General features: G+C 45.4%; 1 protein-coding gene across 1 annotated transcript in view; it reads left to right on the top strand.

The window, feature by feature from the left end:
* LOC126204089 (neuropeptide Y receptor type 1-like) overlaps positions 1-21482 on the top strand; it is a 305126-nt gene extending 283644 nt beyond the window's left edge. Inside the window, exon 4 of the mRNA XM_049938508.1 lies at positions 21374-21482. Coding sequence (XP_049794465.1) covers positions 21374-21482 — 109 coding nt within the window. The remainder of the gene's footprint in view (positions 1-21373) is intronic.
* Positions 21483-21783: the final 301 nt, after the last annotated feature.

Genomic DNA, 21783 nt, shown 5'->3' with positions numbered 1-21783 from the left:
TGTACCGTGAATATCAGGACAACAGTAAAACATCAAATCTCTGACATCGATGCGGCCGGAAAAAGATCCTGCAAGAACGGGACCAACGACGGATGAAGAGAATCGTTCTACGAAACATAAGTGCTACCTTTCTGCAAATTGCTGCAGATTTCAATGCTGGGCCATCAACAAGTGTCAGCGTACGATCCACTCAACGAATCATTATCGATATGGGCTTTCGGAGCCGAATGCCCACTCGTGTACCCTTGACGACTGAACACAGAAAGCTTTACACCTCGCCTGGTCCTGTCAACACCGACATTGGACTGTTGATGACTGAAAACATGTTGCCTGGTCGGACGAGTCTCGTTTCAAATTGTATCGAGTGGATGGACGTGTATGGGTATGGAGACAACCTGATGAATCCAGCAGGGGACTGTTCAAGCTCGTGGACACTGGTGCGTCGTGTGCAGTTGGGGTGATGTGGAACTCTCATACATCTAGACACGACTCTGACAGGCGACATGTACAAGTATCCTGTCTGATCACCTGAATTCATTAATGTCCCTTGTGCATTCCGACGGACTTGTGCAATTCCAGGAGCAAAATGCGACACCCCACACGTCCAGGTTGCTACAGAATGGCTCGAAGAACACTCTTCTGAGTTTATACACTTCCGCTATCCACCAGACTTCCCAGACATGACCATCATTGAGCACATCTGGGATGCCTTGCAACGTGCTGTTCAGAAGAGATCTCCACTTCCTCATTCTCTTAAGAATTTATGGACAGCCCTGAAGGATTTATGATACAGTTCCCGCCAGGATTTATGATTCAGTTCCCTCCAGCACTACTTCAGACATAAGTCGAGTCCATGCCATGTCATGTTGTGGCGCTTTTGTGTACTCCCGGGTCCCCTACACGATATTAGGCAGGTGTACCAGCATCTTTGGCTATTCAGTGTAATACATTATTTTATTACATTTTAAATTAGCGGCGCAACAGTGCTGCTGTATTCGCGGAAGCGTCTACGTGGGGGGACTCCCTTGACTGTTGGTGTTGTCTTCCCTTATCATGTCCTCAAGATCCGATTCCTCAAAATTTTACCGTTTCCGATGCAGAATTAAACGCAATCCTGCAGACACTGGAGTAGATGAGATGTGTTGCGACTGCAAAATTCTCGTGTGTTTCAACACGCTTAGTGGCGTTAGCTCTCTACAACACTTGTACCAAGCAGGTATCCAGAACGCCCTTCTCCACTTACAAAAGCAGGGTGAGGCGGTGTTTTGTGCCGATGGCACATAGGTATTAAGGGAAAGGCACTGGCGGATGTAGCTGCCAAGGAGAGTCATGTGCAGATGGGGGCGAATAGTGGCTTGAAGTGACAGCTAGTAAGCTGCGACTAATAAAATCAACCACTTGGCCATGGCGTAAGGTAATGTACAAAAATATGGATCTTTATCCAAATATGGCAACCCTATCAAAACTCTCCAGCAAGTGACGCACTCATGCGGTATTCCCTTGAACTTCTTCAGAGGGCGCTGGTGAGTCACGAAGAATGCGTGAAAGAAGCAGCTCTCTCTGTGACAGTTCTGAATCTTGCTGAACAAGCAGTACGTAAGAAACTTCCTGGCAGATTAAAACTGTGTGCCGGACCGCGATTCGCAATCGGGACCTTTGCCTTTCGCGGGAAAGTGCTCTACCATCTGAGCTACCCAATCACGACTCACGCTCCGTCCTCACAGCTTTACTTCTGCCAGTATCTCGTCTCCTACCTCCCAAACTTCACAGAAGCTCTCCTGCAAATCTGGCAGAACTAGAACTCCTGGGAGAAAGTCGTGATTGGGTAGCTCAGATGGTAGAGCACTTGTCCGTGAAAGGCAAAGGTCCCGAGTTCGAGTCTCGGCCCGGCACGCAGTTTTAATCTGCCAGGAAGTTTCAAGCGCACAGTCCGCTGCAGGGTGAAAATCTCAATCTGGAAGCAGTACGTAAATTTTAAATACCGAGAGCAACATTGAGGACCCATTTGAAGACTGAAATTGCAAACCGCGGAATCTGCAGATTTTTTGATCATAGCACTAGGCTAGGCTTTCCATCCTAAGATACAGACTCAGCTCGTCGAGTACTGTAATTCAATGGAGAAAAATTATTACATTTTAGGGGCCTACGATTTTAAACGTGTGAATTTTAGACAGCCATTAGAAATAATATTGATCATCCTTTTACGTCTCACCAAGGACTCACAAATGAAAAATAGTTGCAACTGTGCAGGAGACGCCACTCTGATATCTCCTTCAGAACACCGCAGCTGTTCTCTAAAGCTAGATGACAGGGTTTCTCATAGGAGAACGTGGACAATTTTTTTGCGATTTTAAAAACGGAGTAGAAGAAAATGAATCACAGTCCTCTGAGAAACTTTAACGCTGATGAAACAGGCTTGACGATAGTTCATTATAGACACAAGAAAGTTTAAGTTCACTTCTTGTAAACGAGGTCCTCGTGTGGTTCTTGTAGCGTGCATGTCGGTATCCGGATAGTTTATTCCGCCACTATGATTTATCCAAGAAAGAACTGGTGAAGGGTTAATTTATTGACGGAACTTCTACAAGTACAATTAATTGCTGCAGCTCATCCTTCCGTCAACGGCCATCAATGGGTTTAGATACATGGGATTTTTTTCCTTGGATGAAAACATCTTCCATGCACACTTTATGCAACCAGAATCTGCTCGTGAGGTTGATGATCGATGCATACCATCTCAGAAAATTCGATCTTTGCCCCCATTGAACCAATCACTTCAAACCGGCGAGGTTCAGCTACTCTTTTCACAGGATCATTAATATTGTTGAGTTGCATCACAAGGAGCAAGATAAGGAGGAATCAGCTGCAAGAAAGAGGACAGGCTGTGGAAACCAGAGGGGCAAAAGAAAAGTTTCTTTCTCTGAATCCTCTGAAGCTTCTGATGCTGAACAAGGTATCGATTCGAGTTCTGGTAACGTACATGTTGGAGACGCAAGCGGCGACCGTGACTGTGTAAAACGTCCAGTGTGCGATAAACTGTATTCTCCGGACAACAAAGGACAATAATGCATACGGTACTTACAGTTCTTGTTGTGCAGCCATGAAAAATGCAATGGACGGAATTCACATACAACTAAACTTGTTTGCACACTTCGTTTGAAACTGAAATGTTAATACTTGTGTGTTTTCTAGTATTAACAAATTTTTACATGTTCTTATGTGTTTAGCGATTTTATTACCAACTCTCATGTTTTGCATGTCCTTAATACGTAGTGGACATATCTGGATCACCTTTCTCATAAATAAAGGAATGCTGCGTTTTTGAATTATCATTACTTTTGACATTCTTCATTGAGTTATTACAAAACTTGGCATTATCACATATAGTAAACATACTTGAATGTGTAATGAAGCATGCACTCTACTTTATCCACCATTTTGGTAAATTTACAGGTGAAAATGAAAAATGGCGCCATATTTGGGCACTTTACCTTACCTACTATCGGCCATCAGATAGGACGAAGTGTTTGTCTCTAGTCTTCGCATAGGACACAGCCATATGACACGTGACTTCTTGCTCGGTAGGAGGACGCTCCAGTGTGTAGCGCTTGCGGTGTACGGATCACAGTACGCTACATTTACGTAGACTGTGTCAAGGGAATGTGGTACGACTTTTAAGGTTTTGTAAAATGTCTTGCTTGTTCCCCATAAGTTTTTAATGTGTTATGAGGGTGGTTGGTTCAGCCATGTTCTTTTGAACTGATACGCCATTCATATTTCCCTGTGTCATTATTATGATTTTCCTCTTGTATTACATGTGTCCTAACTGCCAGTTTTAGATCTGGCCAATTTTACTTCCTTAACGTATGTACAGTAGTGAAGTTGACCCTGCTGGAGGTGGTGTGGCTTTGGTGAAGAATGTAGGGCGGTGGAGGGTTGAAGCGAGGCGTGACGGAAGCACTTCGCTTAAGCACAGGACTTGCATTGCACTGGCATTTTCTGCTCTCAACGAATATCTTTCCCTAAATAGCTATTAATAATAAGAGGGCATAAATCCTCCGAAGTATGATAGGATCTGGTCCGACATCGTAATCCAAAGGAGTGTTCTTGACCATAAACCTCAGTTTTATTCGGTCGATTATGCATACCATGGTTTATTTGAATGAGACTGACAAGAGGTTAACAATACAAAGGAAAGCACATCCTACAGAGGTCAATTGTAATTGTTGTTAACATATGACAAACGTCGCGACCTTCGCTGATGATAATTGGTACGCCTGCGAAAGCATGCGCTACTGGGTCTAATGTTTCGAAATGCCACGCATGGTTCAAATGTGTCAAATGGCTCTGAGCACTATGGAACTTAACATCTGAGGTAATCAGTCCCCTAGACTTAGAACTACTTAAACCTAACTAACCTAAGGACATCACTCACATCCACGCCCGAAGCAGGATTCGAACCTCCGACCGTAACAGCAGCGCGGTTCCGGACTGGAGTGCCTAGAACCGCTCGTCCACAACGTCCGGCCGCTACGCATGAAAACGGGATTTTTCCGGCACTGTTACTTCGGGTTCTATTGGTGATAGAAAGGTAGGGTCAGGCGTTTTGGAAAGCCCTTGGGTTGGAGACCATTTGTATACCCAACAGAAAATTGTCTTACTGTGACTATCCTGCAATACAAGGCCAAAATTTGATTATTATATACTTCCTCCAGCTTTGGCAAATGAAGCAAATCTGTTTGTTCTTTTGTATTATTTGTGGTCTACTGCGCCTTAAAGGGTTATGGACACATCATTTAGCTCATGTGAGGTTGCTAAGAAAACCGGAAAATACAGTTTTTGGATGCCAAAACCGAATCGCGGATTCCAAGACGGCTAAGCCCAGCAAATGGCTGCCATTCTTACGATACATTCCCAACATACCGACCTCGAACTACCTTGGAGATTTTCTTGCTGTATTTATCAGTTTCCGAGATACGATTTATGCTTACCCTACCTGTACATGTAAAATACTTACGTAATACTCGCTGTGTGGCGAAAACGTAATTTATAGAGTGATGTATCGCCGAGACATATGTTGCAAAGCGACTCTGTTTCATTAGAATGGCTCTGAAAACACCATGTTGTAGTACTGAAGCACATGCATACGTCTGTGCACGTAAAATCCGGTCTGAGATGTAAAGTTAGTTTTGCGTTATTTCAGTTTCAGATAACTAAACTATAAAAATTTTACTGACCAGTAAAAGTTGTTTTCATATGAGTTACATACACTCCTGTAGAAGTAAAAGAATGAAACCACGGAAACATGCTCCTATCGGAGCATAAAAGGGGTTAATATGCTCCTATTTCAAAATACCTTGAGCAGGGTACCAACTGCATCACTCTACCTTTCTCAACACGTTTACAAATTTTCCCAAAAATTTTGGCAATCGAACATATTAAAGACCTTTTTAACATGCATCTCACATCTCAATCTCGTAAGCACCCTTATCTGTAACTCGCTCACACCCACTAGTTCATCATTGTAAGTCGCTCACATCCATCCACTCCCACTTGTCCATTCTCATTCACTCATTCAGCACATCTCATTGTCATCATCTCTGGGTGGCTCTCTGTCACTGTCTCCTGTCTCACAGCCGCAGCCCTCTTCGTTCTGTCATACTACTACTGCCTTGTCTCACTGTCACTCTCTCCCTCTTGCCCTCTCATACTGTTGTCTCTTCTCACTGTCACTATCTGTCTCTTCGTCGTTGTCATTGTCATAGACTGTCTCTCATTATCACTGCCTCTCACCCACTTCCACTTTCCCCTTCTCTTTATTCCTCTCCTACTGATACTGTCTCCTCCAGTCTTTTCCTAGTACTGCTCAGAGAGAGAGATGTGGTAAGCTCCTATGGGAGCAAACTGCTGAGGTCATCGGTCGCTAGGCTTTCATACTACTTAATCCAACTTAAACTAACCTACGCTAACGAAAATGGTTCAAATGGCTCTGAGCACTATGGGACTCAACATCTTAGGTCATAAGTCCCCTAGAACTTAGAACTACTTAAACCTAACTAACCTAAGGACATCACACACACCCATGCCCGAGGCAGGATTCGAACCTGCGACCGTAGTAGTCCCGCGGTTCCGGACTGCAGCGCCAGAACCGCTAGACCACCGCGGCCGGCGCTAACGAAAACACACACACCCATGCCCGAGGGAGGACTCGAACCTCCAATCGGGTGAGCCGCGCGAATCGTGGCAGGACGCCCCAAACCACGCAGCTACCCCGCGCGTCTACTGTTCTGTCAACTACGTTCCACTGCCCTTGTGCGTCCCTCTCTTTTTCCCACAATGCCACTGTCACCTTCGCTCTTTCTATACCACATTCACTGCCTACTATTTTTCAGTATTTATTACTCTTCCACTGAAACTGTCTCCTTCTTCCTCAGCATAAAAAATCGAGAATACGTTCGCATGGCTAAATTATTGGGAAAAATTTTAAAGATGCTGAGGAAACTGGAATGAGGCAGCCGGTACCTCACTTTTCAGTCCGCACTTTTTAATAAACAGGAGCATATTCACCTTTCTTTGTGCTCCGATAGTAGTATTTTTGCACTGCTTATTAATTTATGTGTACTGATTAATACAAGAAAGAAATAAAACATTGATTTACATAAGCGCCAATGACTTCGAACAACATCATACGGTGATGGAAAGGCAGGAGGGTATGCGAGGGAAAAAAACATTCATCGCTTCACATGCATAAAAAGAGTGAAAACGTCGTTCTTCACCCAGTGAGTAACCACACATCCATAGTAAGCGCACCTAAGAGAGTATGACCCCAGTTCATGGGTGACCACTAGTTTACAAGAACACGTCACATCTTTTACGTTGGATTTTGAGCAAATGCATGGAAATGACACAAGACAAATGCTCCAAATACTGCTTGCTATAGGGTGGTGGCGAGGAGGGAGGACGGAGGACGAGACGAGATCGTCTTTCAGGGTATGATGGAAGTAAAACGATTTTTGACATCTAGCGTTCTCATTGGCCATCTCCTGTCAAAGCTTTGATCTCACAGTAAAAACAGCATTTCCTTGTTTTTGGTAATGATGCTTGTCTTTCATTGCCAGAGGCGAGGCGTGATGGACTGTGATCAACAAAGAGACTTACGCCGGAGGATGTGGTGCGGGTGGAGGGATGGAAGGGGGCGGGGGGGAGTGGTTGCAGTTCTTGATGAATGAAGGGCGCTCGCTCCGAAACAGCCGCCTTTCAAAAACACACCCACACTCACACACATAGAGAGATTTTTTTTTTGTGGGGTTTAAGGGCGCTCAACTACTGAGGTCATTAGCGCCCAGTCACTGTTGTGAGAGCACAGGGAATCTAGTAAAACTCAAGGGGAGGGGGGACACCAGAAAGACCTAACAAAGATGTAGATAAAATAAGTAAAAATGTTAGATGTCTTTGGACAAGCCAGTCAAAGTTATAAAACGCAGAAAACGAGCAGCTGCTCGAGCGTCATCAGCTAAAATATCCGGTAAAGTAGATGGCAGGGACAGGACAACACGAGATTGACTAAAGCGGGGACACGACAATAAAACATGGCGCACTGTTAATGCCTGGCCACAAGGGCACTGCAGGGCTGGGTCACCGGAGAGCAGGTAGCGGTGGTTTAACCGGCAATGCCCAATCCGCAACCTGGTCAGAAGGACCTCCTCTCGCCGAGATGGTCGGAAGGAGGTTGTCCAAGCAGTTGGGAGCGGTTTTACTGCCCGGAGCTTGTTTCCTTGGAGGGATGACCAAGCATCCCACCACAACGACACAAGCCTCTTACAAACATCCCCACGAACGTCAGATGACGGGACACAATGGGAGGCTGGCCGAGGCAGGAGGACTGCAGCCTTGGCTGCAGCATCCGCAGCCTCATTCCCAGGCACTCCTACATGTCCGGGAACCCACAGAAAGCTGACAGGAGAACCATTATCAGCGAAAGAATGGAGGGACTGCTGTATCCGTTGAGCCAAGGGATGGACCGGATAGGGAGCTCCAAGGCTCTGAAGAGCACTGAGTGAGTCAGAGCAGAGTACATACGATGAATGGCGGTGGCGGCGGGCATACTGAACGGCCTGATGGAGAGCAAAAAGCTCGGCCGTAAAGCTGGAACGTTGGTCGAGGAGCCGGTATTTAAAGGTGGCGGCCCCGACGACAAAGGCACAGCCGACACCATCGACAGTTTTGGAGCCATCGGTATAAATAAAGGTGTGACCGGCAAGTCGAGCACGAAGTTCGACATAGAGAGAGGAAGGGAGGGAGAGCGAGGGGAGACGTGGGGAGAGACAGAGAGAGAATAGGAATAACGCATTGCTCTTACACTGATAGACGGCCTATGCAGAGTTTAGAGGATGGTGGGTGCAGCGAGGGAAGGTGAACCGTCCTCCCGTGGAACGTTAAAACGCAAGTGGACGAGATGCTGGTGACGTCATAGGGTGGAATTTCACGTTCCACAAGCGTAGCGTGAGATAAAGAATCTGGCAAGTCAGGTTTTTGCCTCCTGGAGACGAACGTGGCCCATGAGATGCGACAGGATTTTACGCCACAAACAGTACATAAGAGTCATCATATTAAATGGCGTTAAACATCATATTTGTTGAAACTTCCTAACAGATTAAAACTGTGTGCCCGACCGAGACTCGAACTCGGGACCGTTGCCTTTCGCAGGCAAGTGCTCTACCAACTGAGCTACCCAAGCACGACACACGCCCCGTCCTCACAGCTTTACTTCTGCCAATATCTCGTCTCCTACCTTCCAAACTTAACAGAATCTCTCCTGCGAACCTTTCAGAACTAGCACTCCTGAAAGAAAGGATATTGCGGAGACATGGCTTAGCCACAGCCTAGGGGATGTTTCCAGAATGAGATTTTCACTCTGCAGCGGAGTTCGAGTCTCATTCCGGCACACAGTTTTAATCTGCCAGGAAGTTTCATATCAGCGCACACTCCGCTGCAGACTGAAAATCTCATTCTGGATCGTATTTGTTGTTTTTTTCTCACAGTTTACGTGGAATGAATATAAGCTGTTTCAAAGAAACAGCAAATTCAAGATTTTTAGAAAACGCGTTCTTTGAGCTACTATTTGTTATAATACGAGTAAAATAACAGGAAAAGATGTATCGGTAGTTAAAAGTTTCCTTTTATTGATGTTTGTGGTGTTATATCTTGTGTGCTACGAAAGCATAAGATTTCAATGCTAGGGCGCAATGATAATATAGCAAAACCGTGAATTTTCGGTAAAATTTCATCTGAAATATCAAATAATAAGATCTGTAGATTCAAGATTTAAACAGTGTGTGTCATATACTGTGACAAGATTGCTACGCTGAAGCTGTAGCGCAGTTGGTAGCGTCATGACCTCTCGCGGAGTGAGAAGAAAGTCAGCAGGTTCGCATCCACCACCTTTTCTCTTACCTTTTGTTTTCTAAAGTATTGTTGATTTGTATTATTTATTTAAGGAAGTATTATCTCAATAATAGATACTATTTATAACAAATAATGTAGTTGCTGCAAGTCTTGTTGCAGTGGCCTACGACTGGACTGCTTCCCCAGTGCTCAAAATCTTAACGTGATGGCCAGTCTGTTTGAAAGTAAATACATGTTATACACTAGACGTTTTCGCTATTATCAAACTTTCTGTAAAGCATTATTACAAATATAATTGTACATTATGTCTATTGGATTGTGGGCTAGCTCATGTTTTTATATTGCCAGTAAATATCTTTTTCAGTGATGGTGAGCAGCTTCGAAGAAATCTCTTTTTCCATTCGAATGAAGCTACGAAACAAATCTCGATCTTGAAATCTATAAGATGAATCATGTTATTTTAGATTGTTGGTAGTCAAAGTAACATCGTGAATATGGATATCAAGCGTGCGCAGACTGTTAGAATACCTTAACTATATTGAGATTAAAACCAAATTTGTCATAATTCAGTTAAGTCAACGAGTAACTTCTAGTAGAATATGTTTGAAATCGTTGTACAGGAGTATAAAGTGTTCTTCTACCATCACCTCGTTGTTCTAGCCATCGACGAGTCTAGAATTTTCTTCGCGATTTTCTCCGTTCTACGAAGGGCCGATAGGAGTAGCCTCTGCGTGAAGCCAGGATAGCTGTTGGGAACCTGTAAACCGTCCTCGACGCTAGTAAAACATTATTAGAGGTCAGTTATTTACTCACAATGTTAACAAGTCGTTGTTCTTCCACACAAGCCTCGGCTGTTGCTCATTCAGCTGCATGTTGGATTCTAGCTGGCGTCCGCCGAAGCAGTCCGGCGTTTGCTCGCTTAGGAGGTGACGTCTGCAACCCTGGCACCGTGGCAGACTGTCAACTAGCAGGTGCGGTCGTTTCGGGCTGGCTGCTGGAGTTTACTCGGTCCCATTCCGTATTCTACGATGACCCTTGACGAACCATCCGCGATGTATCTGCTATCGCTAGTCGTGTGGTCCGTTGCTCTCCTCCTTACCCCTGCTAGGTTTCAGCACCCGATGGCGTCTGGTGTTGAACAGGAACGTGGACTCCAAGAGGCGTGTTGAAGTCCGATACTGGCAGCCCTCTGCGATGTGGTGTTGTCGGTAAATAGTCAGTTTTACATCAAAAGATGGTGGCGGCGGGCAGCATGAAGTTCATCAGGTGCAGTCCACCATCTTGAATACATCTTCGGTTATTTCATAGGCTGTGCTGGAGCATCTAGGTACTTATATTCACTACCGTTTCGCAAACATGGAATCCTGTGCTGTTATTGTGAATGCCGTCGATTCCAATAATCAACTCGTGAGGAGAGCTGTAGAGCTGGTGTATTTAAAAGGAACTGGAGTGAGGCAACGACGCAAAGTTCGTCACTTAATGGCCGAATATTTCCTTCTTATTCTGCTACATTCACTTAACAGGCTGTTGCTGCGCCGGTTCCTCGCAATGTGCTCCTATGAAAGAGATACTGTTTCTTGCAATATGCCTTACGAGCTCCTTTGGTTTTCTGTGGCAGTTTTTGGTGAATACTTACTCGGCAGAGAGTGCAACATATTGGCTTGCATTCTGTTTCCGCCATGTCTCTAGCATGACTACACTTTGACTGTGACAATGTGAGTGAATTTTAATAACATTTTTTTCCAGTTTCTACCCCTTACCGTTCTGTGCCGTAACAGCTCATCCTCAACAATCGCCAATATCATAATTCCAATCCCAAAGAAAGCAGGTGTTGACAGATGTGAGAATTACCGAACAATCAGTTTAATAAGACACAGCTGCAAAATACTAACACGAATTCTTTACAGACGAATGGAAAAACTAGTAGAAGCCGACCTCGAGGAAGATCAGTTTGGATTCCGTAGAAATACTGGAACACGTGAGGCAATACTGACCTTACGACTTATCTTAGAAGAAAGATTAAGGAAAGGCAAACTTACGTTTCTGGCATTTGTAGACTTAGAGAAAGCTTTTGACAATGTTGACTGGAATACTCTCTTTCAAATTCTAAAGGTGGCGGGGGTAAAATACAGGGAGCGAAAGGCTATTTACAATTTGTACAGAAACCAGATGGCAGTTATAAGAGTCGAGGGACATGAAAGGGAAGCAGTGGTTGGGAAGGGAGTAAGACAGGGTTGTAGCCTCTCCCCGATGTTATTCAATCTGTATATTGAGCAAGCAGTAAAGGAAACAAAAGAAAAATTCAGAGTAGGTATTAAAATCCATGGAGAAGAAATAAAAACTTTGAGGTTCGCCGATGATATTGTAACTCTGTCAGAGACAGCAAAGGACATGGAAGAGAAGTTGAACGGAATGGATGGTGTCTTGAAGGGAGGATATAAGATGAACATCAACATAAGCAAAACGAGGATAATGGAATGTAGTCGAATTAAGTCGGGTGATGTTGAGGGTATTAGATTAGGAAATGAGACACTTAAAGTAGTAAAGGAGTTTTGCTATTTGGGGAGCAAAATAACTGATGATGGTCGAAGTAGAGAGGATATAAAATTTAGACTGGCAATGGCAAGGAAAGCGTTTCTGAAGAAGAGAAATTTGTTAACATCGAGTATAGATTTAAGTGTCAGGAAGTCTTTTCTGAAAGTATTTGTATGGAGTGTAGCCATGTATGGAAGTGAAACATGGACGATAAATAGTTTGGACAAGAAGAGAATAGAAGCTTTCGAAATGTGGTGCTACAGAAGAATGCTGAAGATTAGATGGGTAGATCACATAACTAATGAGGAGGTACTGAATAGGATTGGGGAGAAGAGGAGTTTGTGGCACAACTTGACCAGAAGAAGGGATCGGTTGGTAGGACATGTTCTGAGGCATCAAGGGATCACCAATTTAGTATTGGAGGGCAGCGTGGAGGGTAAAAATCGTAGGGGGAGACCAAGAGATGCATACACTAAGCAGATTCAGAAGGATGTAGGTTGCAGTAGGTACTGGGAGATGAAGAAGCTTGCACAGGATAGAGTAGCATGGAGAGCTGCATCAAACCAGTCTCAGGACTGAAGACCACAACAACAACAACCCCTTACCGTTCTGTGCCGTAACAGCTCATCCTCAACAATCGCCAATGGAGTTAACGTAACTATTTTACGCGCGTCCATTTTCGTCCCGTGTGCCGCCAGCGCTGTCTCTCGTCAGGTCGGATGTCCCGTCCACATCTACTTTAACGTTAGCTGCCTCATCCCGTGTGAGTATGGCTTAGCGACGAAACGAACTTTCCCCACATGAAGCAGCTGTTCACAGGCTTGCGCGGCTATTCACAAACTTTTAATGGCGACGTCGAGCGACATGAGCTGAGACAATGACTGACTCATACCACGACAGTGACACGCTGGCGACTTTGTAGCGTCGTAGTCCGTTGATCGGCTCTTCCATCACCTGGCTCAAGAACAAGCGCACCCCGCAGTTGGCAAGACACGGCCACATAGTGCCAAAAGCAGCGGGCGCACCTCTCGCGCTGCACCCTTCTGGTCAGGGTGTCGGGAAACTTGCAAAAGCTGTGGCTAACGGACGCAATAGACGCACTGTCTCTCGCATTCAAATTTTTGGAGCAGCTTTCCTGCACATTTTTTTTTTCACAACAGTTGAATCTGACGACTCTGCCATTAATGTCGCCCTTCATGGAGCGAAAGGAAAATAAGGAAACTATTTAAGTGTGGCGTTACGACAGTTTACAGTAGTTACGTTTAATTTACCAACTGAACTTTAGTAGTACAGGGATAAGACATTCTTAATTATTTCACATGGACAGTTTCGTTATTCGCCACCCATTCATTCCTCCAATTAGCAATAACCTTTTAAATCCTATATTTATGTTGTATCTTCCAAGAGAAAAGGCCAATGCAGTCACTCGCAACAATTTAGGAAATGAAGTGCTTTAAGTTTGTTGTTTTGTTACTTCATAAGTTGTTGTTGGAAGTGCTTCACTGACATTGAGCCGTGTCGGCTCGTATCGATTTATCTTCCGGGTGACTTCCCCTGCATGGGCCGGCCGGAGTGGCCGAGCGGTTCAATCGCTACAGTCTGGAACCGCGAGACCACTACGGTCGCAGGTTCGAATCCTGCCTCGGGCATGGATGTGTGTGATGTCCTTAGGTTAGTTAGTTTTAAGTAGTTCTAAGTTCTAGGGGACTGATGACCTCAGCAGTTGTCCCATAGTGCTCAGAGCCATTTGAACCATTTTGAACCCCTGCATGGTTTCTCTTCTTGTCGTCCGGTGGCGCTGCCACTGCATCGTGACCAGTGCGCCGAATTTTCGTGGCGTATGAGTTCCGTTTGGACAGCGCTGGGAGGAAGTCATGGCTCCGAGCTGAAGCAGTCGGGACGACAGTTGGCTGATTGTGCGGCAAGTGACCAAAGGCTTTCTTCCGAGAGGCTGGTGCTATTGGCTTTCCATCGAAAGTGTGTTGCTGCCGCCGCCCATTGTGTTGCCACCCGACAAAGTGACCTCTTGGTAACAAACTGTCAGTTGGCGATTCACTTGCAACCTTTTCCCTTGCCTGTGATTTCACAGGAAACGACCATTGGTTGGTCCGTCGGTCGTCTCAGCGGACGACGTCTATTGGGTAATTTGGCCGCTTCTAGTTTCTGTGTGCCCCTGATTACTTGCAGTTCGTCGCTGTTGCTGCACAGTAACTGGTTTTAGTATTGTTTGAGTTGCTTGTAGTATTGTTTTTTGGTGGATCTGTGAAGAGATCCAACTAGTATGAGACGTACTGGGATAGAGAGGGCTGGTATTGCACCGAGTTGTTAAACTTTTTTTAAAAAATTGTGATTTAGAATTACATTTGCCGTCCAATTGGATGTCCGTTAGCCCTAGCCGTAGAGAGAGGCGGCCGTCACATAGTGGATACTGTGGACTGTTGATAAATGCCCTGTACTAGTATCATGCCATATTTGTATTTACCGAAATTTTTGAATGCGCAGTCAATCTTAACGCTGTCCAAATACTGGATTTGTGGAGGCAACTTATTGAATTACCTTGGATTAATCTTGTGTTTAAACATTACTCTCTTGTTTATATGTTCGTTGAGTTCTGAAGACAAATAATAGCTTTCGACATAAACGTTTTCTGGGTATTGCACCGCGTCATAATGCAAAAAACCTACTGCTGCTGGAGAAAAAACCAACGTTTCGGCAACGGTTGCAGAGGCCTTTTCTGGGTCTAATGGTGCGTTCTAGTCATGCAGTGTCCTTTATCTTTAGTTGTTATGTTCACTGCGCATGCCATTACGTCATAGTTTTAAAAAAGGTAGTTTCATTGGTCACTTAAGGAAGAAGGAGAGGGAACTTTATTTTAAAAGGTTCTGTGGTGGAGGGAGAACGTAACCTCTGTTGTCTATTGGCTCTTGTGTTATGTGCCATGACTGGTGGTCACCGTCGAATGAGAAGTTGGCTGCTATTTACCAACTGTTTTTTAAAATTATGACGTAATGGCATGCGCAGTGAACAGTAACAAAATATGAAGGACACTGCATAGCTAGAACGCACCATTAGACCCAGAGGAAGGCCGCTGCAGCCGTGGCGGAAACGTTGTTTTTTCTCCAGCAGCAGTAGTTTTTTACATTATGACGCGGTACAATACCCAGAAAACTTTTATGTCGACTGACTCGGGCCGCGGAAGACTACGCAATTAAATAATAGCTTTATTGCAGTTATCTTTGGTTGTTTCCCTGGCTTAGTGTTATAATCTTATTTGAGAGTATGACATTTAAAAAAAGGGGTGGGGGTGGAACAAATCTGCAAAAGGTTCAAGTGGTCAATTCTACTTGTGTTTTACATGGTTACTGTCTAAGGTGATCTAACAATAATATAATAATGTCAGTTTGCCAGTTGGGGGTAGGCTGGGCTAGTTAGTCATATTGTCCGACCGGCCACCAAATTGATCCGCTGTGCCTCACCAGTCGGCCGACTTGACACGAGAGAAAGCGGGCACGGTTCTGGGTGGAGGCCGGTACGAATATCTCATTGGGACCTCTGTTCCGTGCCGAGTTGAGGTCGCATGTCGTTGGTCACGTAAGTTCTTATGCTTATTGCGATGCTCTGTCCCGGGGATCTTCTTACACTACTCGCCATTAAAATTGCTACACCCCGAAGATGACGTGCTACAGACGCGGAATTTAACCGACAGGAATAAGATGCTGTGATATGCAAATGATTAGCTTCTCAGAGCATTCACACAAGACTGGCGCCGGTGGTGACACCTACAACGCGCTGACATGAGGAAAGTTTCCAACCGATTTCTCATACACAAACAGCAGTTGACCGGCGATGCCTGGTGAAACGTTGTTGTGATGCCTCGTGTAAGGAGGAAAAATGCGTACCAACACGTTTCCGACTTTGATAAAGGTCGGATTGTAGCCTATCGCGATTACGGTTTATCGTATCGCGACATTGCTGCTCGCGTTGGTCGAGATCCAATGACTGTTGGCAGAATATGGAATCGGTGGGTTCAGGAGGGTAATAAGGAACGCTGTGCTGGATCCCAACGGCCTCGTATCACTAGCAGTCGAGATGACAGGCATCTTATCCGCATGGCTGTAACGGATCGTGCAGCCACGTCTCGATCCCTGAGACAACAGATGGGGACGTTTGCAAGACAACAACCATCTGCACGAACAGTTCGACGACGTTTGCTGCAGCATGGACTATCAGCTCGGAGACAATGGCTGCGGTTACCATTGACGCTGCATCACAGACAGGAGCGCCTGCGATGGTGTACTCAAAGACGAACCTGGGTGCACTAATGACAAAACGTCATTTTTTCGGATGAATCCAGGTTCTATTTACAGCATCATGATAGTCGCATCCGTGTTTGGCGACATCGCGATGAACGCGCATTGCAAGCGTGTATTCGTCATCGCCATACTGGCGTAACACCCTGCGTGATGGTATGGGGTGCGATTGGTTACACGTCTCTGTCACCTCTTGTTCGCATTGACGGCACTTTGAACAGTGGACGTTACATTTCAGATGTGTTGCGACCCGTGGCTCTACCCTTCATTCGATCCCTGCGAAACCCTACATTTCAGCAAGATATTGCACGACCGCTTGTTGCAGGTCCTGTACGAGCCTTTCCGGATACAGAAAATGTTCGACTGCTGCCCTGGCCAACACATTCTCCAGATCCCTCACCAACTGAAACGTCTTGTCAATAGTGGCTGAGCAACTGGCTGGTCACAATACGCCAGTCACTACTGTTGATGAACTGTGGTATTGCGTTGAAGCTGCATGGGCTGCTGTACCTGTACACGCCATCCAATCTCTGTTTGACTCAATTCCAAGGCGTATCAAGGCCGTTATTACGACTAGAGGTGGTTGTTCTGGGTACTGATTTCTCAGGATCTGTGCACCCAAATTGTTTCAAATGTAATCACATGTCAGTTCTAGTGTAATATATTTGTCCAATGAATACCCGTTTATCATCTGCATTTCTTCTTGGTGTAGCAATTTTAATGGACAGTAGTGTAGTTTGATAAAGGTCGGATTTTAGCCTATCGTAATTGCGGTTTATCGTATCGCGACATTGCTGCTCACGCCCCAATGACTGTAAGCAGAATATGGAATCGGTGGGTTCAGGAGGGTAAAACGGAACGCCGTGCTGGATCCCAACGGCCTCGTATCACTAGCAGTTGAGATGACAGGCATCTTATGCGCATGGCTATAACGGATCGTGCAACCACGTCTCGATTCTTGAGTCAACAGATGGGGACGTTTGCAAGACAACAACCATCTACACGAACAGTTCGACGACGTTTGCTGCAGCATGGACTATCAGCTCGGAGACCATGGCTGCGGTTACCCTTGACGCTGCATCACAGACAGGAGCGCCTGCGATGGTGTACTCAACGACGAACCTGGGTACACGAATGGCAAAACGTAATTTTTTCTGATGAATCCAGATTCTGTTTACGGCATCATGATGGTCGCATCCGTGATTGGCGACATCGCGGTGCACGCACATTGGAAGCGTGTATTCATCATCGCCGTACTGGCATATCACCAGGCGTGATGGTATGGGGTGCCACTGGTTACATGTCTCGGTCACCTCTTGTTCGCATTGACGGCACTTTGAAAATTGGACGTTTCATTTCAGATGTGTTACGACCCGTGGCTCTACCCTTCATTCGATCCCTGCGAAACCCTACATTTCAGCAGGATAATGCACGACCGCATGTTGCAGGTCCTGTACGGGCCTCTCTGGGTACAGAAAATGTTCGACTGCTGTCCTGGCCAGCACATTCTCCACATCTCTCACCAATTGAAAACGTGTGGTCAATGGTGGCCGAGCAACTGGGTCGCCACAATACGCCAGTCACTACTCTTGATGAACAGTGGTATCGTGTTGAAGCAGCATGGGCAGCTGTACCTGTACACGCCATCCAAGCTCTGTTTGACTCAATGCCCAGGCGTATCAAGGCCGTTATTACGGGCAGAGGTGGTTGTTCTGGGTCCTGATTTCTCAGGATCTATGCACCGAAATTGCGTGAAAATGTAATCACATGTCAGTTCTAGTATAATATATTTGTCCAATGAATACCCGTTTATCATCTGCATTTCTTCTTGGTGTAGCAATTTTAATGGACAGTAGTGTAGTTTTCCAGCCCTCGTTAAATATGCCCTCGCCTGCCTTCCCCTCCCGGAATCAAGCCTCAAAATTGTACAAATAGGAAGATTTCAAACTAGCAGTTGCTAAATTTCACCAAGTTAAATGGTATTTTGCCAGTTTACCAAACGTTTAAGCCCTTACAAGCCTACATGCTGTCACTGTTATTGCATTTGCTGTATTTCTGGTAGTCACCACCGTGAACTAGTTGTTTTGAAGAGGAGCATTTGCTCTCTTAAATTGTTTTGGAAGAATTGTAAAATATCCTGATCTATTTCTGTTAAAGTGATTCTGTTAAAGAGCCTTCTCACGCTCTATATTTATCTTGACGTTGTTGCAATACTTAAAAATTTCAAGGCAATTTCTAAGTTTTCAGGCGCTTGGTGATTATTGACTTTGATCTTGTTGCAAATTTTTTAGGAGTGAAATTTAAAGTAAATTGTAAGCTTTCTGGTGCTCTATGGTTACTGATACTGATTTTGCTGTAATTTGCTAAGGGGATAAATTTCAAAGCAAATTTTTAAGCCATTTTGACGCTCTGTGATTACTGAATGTTTTTAATTGACTTTCCACTTCATTCTCTTGTAAATTAAATTTTAAATGTTTTCACGAAATCTAGATTTTGTCAGCCACAAGCGATGCTGAACCTGGGGTTTGGCCCTTGCATGAACTCCTGCCGCCACCAATGAAAGAACATTTCAAATCTTATATATAAGTTCTAGTCATATTAATGTGAGCACCTGTCAAAAGCCTGAATAACCACTTTTTACAGCGTGGAAGAGCAGGAAGAGAGTCAACTGAGGTTCTGTAAGCTAACGACGGAGATATGGAGCCTGTCGACTGCAGTACTTTGGCCAATTGCGCTAGATTTCTCGGCTGAGGATTCATGGTGCGAACAGCCCGATCGAGATGTTCCCACATATCCCCTATACGGTTTAAAGCATGGGAGTCTGGTGGCCAGGAGAGTACGGTAAATTAATCCTGGTGCTCTTCGAACCACCCACGTACACGTTGTGCTGTGTGACACACTGCGTTGCTCTGCTGGTAGATATCATCCTGCAGAGAACTGAATGTAGGGGTGTATATGGTCACAAATGACAATTTCAAGCTTCTGTTGAGCCATTGTGCCTTCCAGGATGACGATATCATCCAAGGAATGCCAGCGAAAACATTCTCCAAACCGTAACACCCTCTCTCCCGGCCTGGAGAAATACGATTGCTGCAGGGCCACACACGTCAACGGCCATCTTCCGACGGAGCATAAAACGGAATTCAGTGAACGTCCAGTTGCGGTACTGAAGTGAGAATTCCAGCCTTCGTCGCCGATGAAAAGCAATCAGCATGGGTACATGAACCAGGCCCATGCGTCAAGTATTTCGGATTGCAGTGTTCAGCTCAAAATGTCGAATATGGTGTTCCGCAGCAAAAGAGCCTTACGTGTTCACACGTCAATCCAACAACTTCGTCAGTTATGATCGTAGAGTGTGAGCCGTGCCGGCTCGTATCGATTGATCGATCGGGTCGGCATGGTGTGATCTTTGGGCTCGGCCGTTTGACAGGGCTTTTGGCCGCCACGGGCGTATGGCGCTTGAGAGAGGGACAGCCGCAGAGCCGCGCGGCGCGTGAGAATCGGAGGCCAGGGTGGTTGAGCAGGCTCGGGCACGACGCAGAGGTTGTGGTGTGTTTGACACGTTTGCAAGACCGAACCTGGCTTGTAGTGTGGGAACTGGACTAGGCCACATTACCCGACCCGAATCGAGTCGTGCGGCCCTGATTTGGATCTGTAAAGGATTTCATAAAAGATTTGGTGAGAATTGCTTGTCATGTTTTTGGTGCGCATATTATACTGATCCTTGAATGAGATTTTCACTCTGCAGCGGAGTGTGCGCTGATATGAAACTTCCTGGCAGATTAAAACTGTATGCCGGACCGAGACTCGGACTCGGAACCTTTGCCTTTCGTGGGCAAGTGATCTACCAACTGAGCTACCCAAGCACGACTCACGCCCCGTCCTCACAGCTTTACGGTCCGGCACACAGTTTTAATCTGACAGGAAGTTTCATATCAGCGCACACTCCGCTGCAGAGTGAAAATCTCATTCTGGAGACATCCCCCAGGCTGTGGCTAAGCCATGTCTCCGCAATGTCATTTCTTTAAGGTGCTAGTTCTGCAAGGTTCGCAGGAGAGCTTCTGTAAAGTTTGGAAGGTATGAGACGTGGTACTGGCAGAAGTAAAGCTGTGAGGACGGGGCGTGAGTCGTGCTTGGGTAGCTCAGTTGGTAGAGCACTTGCCCGCGAAAGGCAAAGGTGCCGAGTTCGAGTCTCGGTCTGGCACACAGTTTTAAACTGTCAGGAAGTTTTATACTGATCCTTGCTTCCCAAGTATCGGCACCATGACCGGAAACTGTTGTCTTGCCAACCAAAAGGTCCCCTCTATTTAGTGCTGTTTAAGTAAACACGTGTTATTGTATTTGGTTAAAGCTCTATCTGGATTTTGTGATGCGATACAGTCCGAGCAAGCGAGGTGTATTAATTGGTACTATTGCTGTTCGGAGTGACGGACGGCATAAGCCAGTATGGTGAAACTGTAATATTTTTCGTGGTACAGTGAGCTGTGTGGACGTTCTTATAGTTGGTTCAAAGCACAGACTTAACATTGAATCTGTACGTTCTGTGTTATCTAATTGTATTACTTGTTCACTCGTAAAATGTGAAATGGTAGCCTTGCTTGACTGTTTGGTTTGTCAGTATCCTGTTAAGGAGTAATTTAAATGAGCTCCCCAGTTTCAGTGAGCATATGTTAACCTACTAGTGTAGTTTAAATTTCTAAGCTGATTTGGTATTATGCTATTCGCCCTTGTCATTTAAGGTTACGTCAAGGGCATTAGTTATTGATTCTCCCTTGACTATTTTATTTCAATGTTCGTGAAATATATCTTAAATGGTTCAAATGGCTCTGAGCACTATGGGACTTAACATCTATGGTCATCAGTCCCCTAGAACTTAGAACTACTTAAACCTAACTAACCTAAGAACATCACACACATCCATGCCCGAGGCAGGATTCGAACCTGCGACCGTAGCAGTCGCGCAGCTCCGGACTGAGCGCCTAGAACCGCTAGACCACCGCGGCCGGCAAAATATATCTTAGTTATTTTACGTTTGAGGAATTAATGTTTCCCGTTTTCTCCCCGCCCCCCTCCCCGATTCTCTGAAATTGTATAGTAACACGGGCTCTAAGGCCTTTTTTCAGTGTTATAGTGTACTTCGTGCGGCACCCTGTCCAGCTCGCCCGCTTGCTGTGGGTTCTGGGTCTAGCCGCCTCTGGTCTGGGTCCAGTGGGCCCCCCTTCTGCTACTTGAATTAGCCCGTGCCTATGTGTCGTCACCTGTTTTGAAAATGTGTCACGAAGGGGCGTATTTGTACGTATTTTATTTTGTGTTACAAAAATTTGTGATATCCATTATTGGTTAAAGTTTATTTCATTACTGTAGTCTCCTTTTGGGAGCTTTACTGTGTACAGAATTTAATTAACTTGCGAGTCACTTAATGCTTGTTTAAAGATTAATGTTGTTGCTCGAACAGTCCACGGGTATACTGCCGGTTCATAGCGTCCAACGGGCACAATATTTCGGCGATCAGACATGTCGCCATCGTCAGGTG

The sequence above is a fragment of the Schistocerca nitens genome, chromosome 9 (genome assembly GCF_023898315.1).
Source record: "Schistocerca nitens isolate TAMUIC-IGC-003100 chromosome 9, iqSchNite1.1, whole genome shotgun sequence".
NCBI classification, from domain to species: Eukaryota; Metazoa; Arthropoda; class Insecta; order Orthoptera; family Acrididae; genus Schistocerca; species Schistocerca nitens.
Note: the sequence above shows the minus strand (reverse complement) of the source record. Positions and strands in the feature narration are given on the sequence as shown.